At 49.5% G+C, this 9,499-nt stretch overlaps 1 protein-coding gene across 1 annotated transcript; it reads right to left on the minus strand.

Annotated features, from left to right (window-relative positions):
- Nucleotides 1-1,222: 1,222 nt before the first annotated feature.
- Nucleotides 1,223-4,178, minus strand: LOC120666176 (polyol transporter 5-like). Its single transcript, XM_039945963.1, has 3 exons — nt 3,744-4,178; nt 3,257-3,603; nt 1,223-2,716 (listed from the first exon to the last, which is right to left on the minus strand). Exons 1-3 carry the CDS (start codon nt 3,874-3,876, stop codon nt 1,724-1,726), a joined length of 1,473 nt encoding a protein of 490 aa, XP_039801897.1. The 5' UTR covers nt 3,877-4,178; the 3' UTR covers nt 1,223-1,723.
- Nucleotides 4,179-9,499: the final 5,321 nt, after the last annotated feature.

Genomic DNA, 9,499 nt, shown 5'->3' on the forward strand with positions numbered 1-9,499 from the left:
CGAGCTGGTCCTGCGCTGGCGTTCCTTCAGTTCACTATCCTGATTGGAAATGTGGCGGGGCGCTTTCAGAGTGTTGATCTTGATCTTGTTGATGAACCCGTCGCAGGTTTCGTCACTGCCAAGATGGTGCATGAATAATATCTCAATGAACTCCTCTACATCATAGGCCAGCTCCCTCAACTGACTCATCCAGTCCTTCATTTGCAGGTTTGCTTCGTCTGGCTCAGACACCATGTCCAGCGCTGCCCTCTTGCTGCTTAGTGCATCCAGCAGAAAGGCAATCTTCCGACTATCACCTTTCAGGTTGTGATGTACCCCTCCAGTAATGCGCTCACTCCAACCATCTATCTATTGTATATTAATAAAGAAGGGTTAAAAGAAACCGCCACGTTCGCCGAGAGATCTAAAAATTCTCATATTAATCTAAAACAAAGAATTTACACCGTTAAACAATGATTAATAAATAGCTAACTTTGGAATTAGAAAATTAAGAAATTAGGAGATGATAAAGAGTCCATGTCAAACACAACTAGCTAAATTCAGAACTAAAAAAATTAAGACTTCACTCAAGAGTCCATATCGAATACAATTAGTAACTAGATAAATTTCAAATTAAAAATATAAGGAAATTAGAAATTGACCAAAAAGTTCATATCAAATACAAATAGATAAATTCTAAATTAAAAATATAAAAATTAATAGTTGAATTGGGAAGCAAATTAGTGTGCAATTTTTGGGAGCATGACAACAGCCAAGGAAAATTATATAAAATGGCCATGAAGAAGCACACATTAATTGCAGTACCTTACAAGGACAACTATGATTAAAAAAAGAGAGAATAAAAGTTAGCACGGGTCGAAATCCAAGAAAATGATGACGGCTACAGAAGATGGTGAGCATAAAGAAGAATACATTGTTAGCTGCAATAGTGAATTTGTAGATCCCGTGAACATCACGTGATGGGAACTAGGTGCAGTAGCTACAAGGCAATACAGGTGCATATATGCTTGGAGCTTTAGGAATTGGAGATTGGACAATTAAGAAAAAAATTGCCTTTTAATGGTATAAATTGAACATTCATCTAGATTTCCTTCTTAAAAATTTAAGGATATTTTATCATACTCAATGACCAATACTATCAAATAAAAAAATACACTGCCCATCAAAAATTTAAAAATATTCATGCCAAAATATTTCAATGTAATGTAAGCATGAGGCATCATGAAAATATAAAAATATATATTCCTATATAAGATATGCTATTTTCTTCTAAATTCATATTCTCAAAGTAGTTCACAAAATATATATAGCTGGTGTAAAAAAATATAGATGACCCAGCAGTTGGGTCCATCTAAAAAAGAATTACAATGCATGGACTTCATCTACAAAAATATAAAGATTGGTAAAAAAAACTAGCTAACCGCCCTATTTGCACAGGCAACTTGCTAGTTTCTTACAAGATACCCTGCTTCTTCAATTTAAGTGCCACTTCACTCTAAGCAGCCCTCATTTTTAAGAGCATCGACAACATATGCACTCCTAATAATTATTGTTACTAGTAATATACTATTTTGCTTTGTCGGTGTGTAATTTTATTTGTAAATTTTTATATGAACGACGTACTGTACTTATTTTGTTTTGTTGGTGTCCAATTTTATTTGCAAATTTTGATTTGAACGAAACCTTGGCGTTTAACGACGCATAATCGCTGCCTCTGTCCGGATCACGAGACCGTCGCCCCTGGCGAGGGCTTCTTGGCACCGGCAGCGTCGAAGAGCTCCTCTATCTCCTCGAGGCTCCTCCCTTTGGTCTCCGGCAGGCACGAGTAGACGAACACCCACGCCGCCGCCGTGAGCGCCGCGAAGATGTAGAAGGTCCCGGCCATGCCGGCCGCCTCGTACATCGAGATGAAGGTCATCCCCACCACCGCGCTCATCACACGGTTCAGCGCCGTCCCGATGCCGGTGCCCTGCGCGCGCAGCCGCAGCGGCAGGATCTCCGACGCGTACATCCAGATCACCGGCCCGAACCCCAGCGAGAACGACGCCATGAACGCCGCCGCCGCCGCCACGCACGTCGCCGCCGCCCACCACGTGGCTGCCGCGCGCACCGAGAACCCAAGGACCAGGAGCGACGCGGCCATGCCCCCCGCGCTGGCGAGCAGCATCGGCCGGCGGCCGAGGCGGTCGGCGAGGAACAGCGGGACCACGATGGCCACCGTCTTGACGGCGCCGAGGAGCACCGTGGCGCCGAGCACCGCGCGGTCGGAGGTGATGCCGACGTGGCTGAACACCCGCGGCGCGTACAGGATCATCGCCGCCACGCCGCACGCCTGCTGGAACACCTGCAGGCCGAGGATGGCCACCATCACGCGCCGCACGGCCGGCGTGGGGCGGAGCAAGATCTCGCGCCACACGCCCGGCGACGACTCGCCGGCGCTCTTGGACGACGCCTCCCGGACGGAGGCCACGATCTCCTGGAGCCGGCGGTCGGCGCCCCCCGCCATGCGCGCCAGCACGCGCCGGGCCTCGTCGGGGCGGCCGTGGAGGACCAGCCAGCGCGGGGTCTCCGGCATGGCGAGCACCGCGGCGACCGCGAGGAACAGCGGCGGGACGGCGCCGATGCCGATCATGAGCCGCCAGCTGAGCATCGTGGGGAGGTCCGCGAGCGCAAAGTCGGCAATGTAGCTGAGCAGGATGCCCGAGTTGCTGGCGATCTGACACGCATGCACGTCACCGATCATCATTAAAAAAAATTAAGTAGATGAAGATGAAATGAAAGAATTTGACACAATTACAGGTTGTAAATTACTAATGTTGTAGCATGTTACTATGTACTCTCTACCACATGATGACATGATCTGCAATAATTAGTCAACCCGGCCGGCGTGGGTAACATCATACAAATTCCGATCTGATTTGGCTCCGAACTTAAATTAGCCGCACATGAAATGATCCTAATCAACTTTTCAGTTTAAAATTAACAAGTTTCCTTATTTTCTCTTATTTAAAACGGCAATATATTAAAAATAAATATAATAGTACCGGGTAAATAATATAAGGGTTATTTACCCGTTGACCCACTTGTTTTTTTATACCAACTTCGATCCTATTAACTTTTTTTTTAGAAATCACCTAGGCAAGCATTTCATTTCGATCCTATTAACTTAATCATCTCCACAAGTAGGAGTAACTAGCAACAATCAGGAACACCGTATTTGCAAGAACAAGTAACCAACGGCAGCCATGCAGCGTACCTCGGGGATGGAGGAGAGGAACCCTCGCGAGCTCGCCGGCGCGATCTCGGCGATGTAGACGGGCGCGACGACGAGTCCGAACCCGCAGGCGACGCCGGAGACGAGCTGCCCCGCCATGAGCGCGGCGTACCCGTTGGCGGCGGCGGTGACGGCGGAGCCCGCGAGGAACATGGCCGCGGAGAGGGCGACGGCGCGGCGGCGGCCCGCGCGGTCGCAGGTCCACCCCGCCGCCAGCGAGCCGACGAGGGAGTAGATGCTGGTAGCGCCGATGAGCACCTCCAGCTGCCCGTCGGTGACGCCCAGGTCCTCCTGCACGTACTTCTGCGCCCCGCTCATCACGCCGCGGTCTGCATCCATGCGGTGCGCGCGAACGCCGGCGAGAGATCAGCAACACGTTGCAACCCAACGTGATGATGGTGCGCGGCCATCTCCATGCCAACAACAAGAAAGAAGAAGAAGAAGAATCCGGCCGGGGGCGCTAGCTTACTGTAGCCGAAGATGATGGAGGTGAGGGAGGCGAGGAGGGCGCAGACAAGCGCGTACCCGCTGCCGCCCTCGGAGTCCGCCGGCGCCGGATCGCCGTCGGACAGCAGCGGCGACTCGAGGTCCTCCTTCTTCATCGTCACCGGCTCGCCGCCGCCGGCTAGCTAGCCTGCACTTGAGGCCCCCGCTTGCTAGCTACCTACTATCTAGCAAGAATTACGTAGCAAGAGCTAGCTCTGCGGCCGGATTCACTAATCTCTCATTCTCTCCCTGATTCCCCTCGATGGAGAAGAGGCAGGTCGACGGCTAGCTATATATAAGCACAGGGCGCCACGGCACGGCGCGCTGGCCTCGACGCCCAATGTGAATATCGTGGCGCACGTGAGCCAGCGCAACGAGAGGCTACGGCCGGCCGCTGGCTAGCTCAGGGTTTGCATTGCCAGCCAGACAAGGAATTCTATTCGTCGCGCGGGCTGCTGCACGCGAGGCTATCGCAGAAGAGCCCGGGGACGTCTATTCATCGCACATGCGATTGGAGGGAAAAAAGGTTCGGTACGGTCAACTTCTAGCTCTTCTTCACGGGATGATTTAACTGCCTCAATCAGTAGCCGCTTGTACGTGGGGAAGTTGTAGTGCTCAAAGTGTTCATTCAGTGGGCTGCTGCCCTGGTGGGTGTTTGTCCGGTGGTGGGAACGCGCAGGGTGTTTGACTTGGGGCAGAATAGTCCAATCCTAGGCTGATTTTGAGTTGCCTTGGGCAGTTCCTACTGTCAGCGGCAGCTCGAAGTAGTTCATTTTCAATGTGGTTTCGTCATTTTTATGCTTCGACGGCGACTGGGATTGGCAATGCATTTTTGCAATAGAAACAGCATTGAAGAGTTCCAAAGCGGCTAAGCCACGTTATACTACTTATTATCCTTTTATTATGTTCCTCATCACTCACTTGGTCCAGATGTGGGGGTAGGCCTTTCCACGCACATTTGTTACCTTGTACCCCCGCAGCGGGACGCGCACGCGGCGGCGTCCCCGGGATTGATTGATGAACTGAAAACGCACGCATTCATTGTTGGTGTGATGCGTCCGCGTTCTTTCTTCATCCATGGGTCGGTCTGATAGGTATGGATTTGTTTCTTGTTCGGTTGTTCCATTCTACTCCATTGGTGTGTACATCATTTTTGTACACACACGTTAATGTCTCGTTGCAATTGTTGGTGCTACTAAAACTGATTGATTGGGGATTCAATAATCAGGGCATCGGTACGAAACGAGCGGAGACTGATGCTAAAGCTCACCAAACAACCACAGTACAAAGCCAAACCTGGTGCTGGTGGTGGTGGTTCGGAATAATAATAATATAATTCTTCTAACGGTTGTTTGTGCTAGGGGTATTTTTATGTTTTCACAGCCACTTAACTAGAGAGATCACGGCAGGACCAAGGAAAGGGTTCAAGATAAAAACGGGACCAAAGAAGAGAGTATGAACTTTTCAGGGTTAAAGAAGGGACTGTCATTTCTTTCACGGCCACACATGGAATTTACCCCAATGCAATAGGTGACCATCATCACTAGATTGTAGCCTTCCACTAGCACAAAACTGGTCATCCCAAACGCACCATCACTGCCGGTTTGAACCGAACCGGTGGTGATGGGATATCACCGTCTTTTGATCCGGTAGTGATATCGGACGTTACCGATGGGTCGTATTACGAACTCGCAGTAATGAAAATCCTATTCGGAATATTCCGTACCACTATCCGTCCTATCCTCTCATTTCTCTCCCCATCCTCCCCCCCCCCCCACCACTCTATGTCCCTCATCTCCCCTTCTCTTCCCCAGGCTTGTCGTTGCCTCCCCACCCGCGTCGCCTCTTCCCCTCCGGCCCTTCTCCCCTCCCCACTGCTCCCTGCGCCACCTCCTCCCCTCCCTTGCCGCTCCCTTCTCGTGGATCCGCCGTTGCACAGGCGCGTGGATCCTACTGCGCGGGGCTGAGGACGTGCGGGGGCCGGCGATCGTGCTAGGCCGGAGCGGCGGTGCGAGGGGCGTGGATCCTGCAGCGTGGGCCGTTATGTTAGACCCGGGGTAGTGGGACTGCTCACAAGCAAAGAATGTTCTATAATAAGGGATAGCACATGACTGTACCTTATTCTAGTGTAACTACCCATACAGGAGTAGAACTAGTCAAATAGATGGAAACTACTTGATAGTACCCGGGTAGGACTCCTTAGCTAGTATTCGGCTAGGCAGTGCGGCAGAGCCCGCAACCGACTCCATGTAACCCTATTCCCTTAGACTATATAAGGGCGGGCAGGGGCCCTCTCAAAACATAACCTACAACATCAACCTCTAAGGCAGTACAAACCACTAAGATGTAGAGTAGTACGTATCTCGCGGGCCAAACCTGTCTAAAGCTTTGCGTTCCTTGCACCATCGGTTCTAGACATCGGTGAAACCCTACCTACAAACTAACCACCTCGGGTGTATCCCTCCATGAGGTTGGCGGCTAAACACCGATAGCTGGCACGCCAGGTAGGGGCCTTCAATGAAGGCCATTTAGCAAACTCGATGGCAAGTTTCGATGATCGCTGTGTTGTGCTTGAACAAGGCACAACATTCGTCTTCGGTTTGGGTCTGCACCGCAAACGGCTCGGGTGTCTAGACCAGCAACCTAGCATTTCCTTGGGAGCTAGAGGCCTCTTCGGCAAAGGAGGACCGCCCCGTCGACTACTTCATCAACAATCTCGAAGAGACATTGCCTCCTGCCTTCCCTAAAGGAGTCAAGAAGGAGTCTGTTATTGATGAAACTTCAATTCGCACACTGACCATCCTCGGATCGGATTCTACTCGATCTAGGAACCCGCGCATCGAATTCCCATTCAGGCTGTGCAACGCAGCTTCTGCCTGCCAGAGGCTTGCTTGTGATTGGCCGGGAATTTATGCCTTGGGTCATATTTGCTAGTTTCTTGCATTTTTGGCCCAAATTCACCAGCACATATTTTTAGACTAACATCTATGGAATTTGTCAATAATCTATCCTACGGTAACATTTATTCCCTTTGATGGTCATATTTTGTACAAAATTTGATCAAAATGGGACAAAATAGACTGTCAACAACACACGATTCTTTTGTCTAAAATCTCATGATCACAGATACTGTTTCCTCGAGATGGTACTTTGCTTCAATCAACAGGAATTTACAATAGTCATAAGAAGTGTATTCACATATACGCACAAGCATCATACATTAGGTTCATTGCTCAGTACTCTGCACCAGGCTCTTGTTCTAAGCTACCCACAATCTTATCGGCTACTAGCTTCACCTCCTCCACGAGATCAGCAAATTGCTCTTCAGTCCACTCAATTGCCATGCCTTCTCCTAATGGAACAAGGTTCATGCCTTCTCCTAATGGAACAAGGTTCGCTTGCAGCCAATAAGATTTCACTAACCCCAAGACATGCGCTACATACTGTTAGGTGGTCTCTGATAGGTAGCCGGCAATTTTTTCGGAGCTTCATGCAGACGCTTGTTGACGGGCATTATACACCCATTTTGGCCACCAACCTTTGCAAATAATGAGGGAACTTGAAGTAGTTTGGATATAAAATTTATTTAAACTAATGAGTTCCATGAGTTTTGTATTCCAACCTGTTTTGCAAGGATTACATGTAATATGGTGCATAAATACCATTATTGGTGGAAGCAGTTGGGGCCATACGAATGAAGGTTCATTCAGACATCTCGGCACGAATGATACTTGGGCATGGTTCAAAGGTTACATGAATCACATATTTTATTGCACCATGTTGAAGAGATTGTTGAGGTGATTGAAATGGACACTTGGCCTAATCACCCAATTTGGAGTCCGGATGGAAAAGTTATGCCTCCAGGAATATCATTGGTCGGCCTGACTTAGGCCGGCCGGCCTGGCAACCCCCTCCCCCCCCCTAAAAAAACACTTTCCATTCAGTACCATGGCATTGGGGACTTACAAATGGACCCCTAACCACTTGGGAGACATGTCCAAAGCGAAGCTAAGACCGAAATGTCTCATATGCCCCTCCAATGGGCTCCAGAAGTGGCCACTCGAAGTTGGCTGAACATCCATGGATTGGATGTGCACCTGCATGCAAAGAAACACAAAATGGACCAATGCCAAGAGTTAACCCAAGTGGAGGGATGGATGAGCTTGTCACATGGATCAAAGGGCCCACCTTCCGCATGGATAATGTCCAACCAACTTGAAACCACCTTGGAAGAGCTACTACACACTGTCCATCACACAATGATGGTTGATCCAACGCCTGGGTAGAAAATCGCAAGCTGGCCGGCCTCACTTTTTGGCCGATCAGACCAAATTAAGTTGGAGGTTGCTGCAACCAACCTTGCAAGAAGGAATATTGGTGGCGTTCGGTCAAAAGTCGGTAAAATCAGAAGGCCGGCGGGCCCCACATTTTGGCCTCTCATCTCCATCCTTTGCGTGGAAGCTAAGAAGCTGAAGTACCAGCGTACAAGCCATGCATTTGCTCAAGCACCACCCTTGAAGCACTATGAAAGGCAGCCCTCACCTCACTTGTAAGACACGAAGAATTGGAGCAAGGTCCAAGGCGAAGCATAGCTGCCCACATATCTTTAGAAAATAGGGAGAGAGGCAAGGTGGGAGTTCGGAGAGAAGGCAGAGTGTTGGCGCCCCTCCAACTTTGTACCTTTGAGGAATAAAGCTTCGGTTTGAGTAATTTTCTTTTCTTTCGTTGGTAATATTGATTTCACTCCTTTACTTTTTTAGTACTTGAATACTTGATCTCTCCAGTTGCGGGATCCCTAGTCTGTGCAAATAGCAAGTTCTAGTTATTTGAGAGTGCTCTTTACCTTAGCGTGAGATAGGAGTAGGTAACTTGATAGTTTAGGCATGGTGCCTAGTCTTGGTTAGTTACCTTGGGTTATGTTCCACCCCACGGAACCGCAGTGGTAGGCGGCAGGTGGTGACAACCCTGCCCGTCCTTTGGAGTCCATCATGTCGGGTGTTTTCATAGCAGTAATAGTTGACTGACGTTGGACTCCCTTCTCATACCTATCTGAGTTCTTCTCTGTTGGGATCTTTGGCACGATCACCGACAGGGAATAGAAAAAGTAAGCTTCGGATAGTAAATGAACGCTTGGGAATAAATTGCACAATCGAAATTGCACTATAATTCACCAAATGTCCGACCCATACAACGTTGGGTGGGAGGGGTATTTATACCCCCAACCTTATTACAGGATTCCAAGAATGCCCCTCCGGTTCTTACGAAGGTTGAGAGTTTACATCGGGGGTGTTTGGTAATTTTACTAGGTAGGACAGTCCGAATTGGACACTCCTACTCGAGTCACATGTTGCATGATGCTTGGTGACCTTCGGCGGGAGCCTTCAGCGAGCTTCGTGCTGCTCCGCCCCTATTGTTCGTCACCTCCTTGTCGACTGTTGCGTCCCGAAGGTTCTGGGCGTCACCTTCGGGTGCTGGACCTTGACGAGTTCCTTCAACCTTCGGCGACCGGGAGCAATCATCGTCTCTGTTCTTACCAATCAAGAGAAAAAGAATGATCCTTTGTGGTTAGCGAAAGTTGCGACCTTCGACAAACCTTCGGGTTACGCCACCTTCGCGCGCGGGGGGGGGGGGGGGGCGATCCCCAACAGTAGCCCCTCGTGGGCGAGGTCCGACTCCGACTGACCGAACCCTCGAAGAATATAGATCGATCAAGACAATTGTTTACGAGCGTCTCCCCCC

This window comes from Panicum virgatum, chromosome 3N (genome assembly GCF_016808335.1).
Source record: "Panicum virgatum strain AP13 chromosome 3N, P.virgatum_v5, whole genome shotgun sequence".
Taxonomy (NCBI): Eukaryota; Viridiplantae; Streptophyta; class Magnoliopsida; order Poales; family Poaceae; genus Panicum; species Panicum virgatum.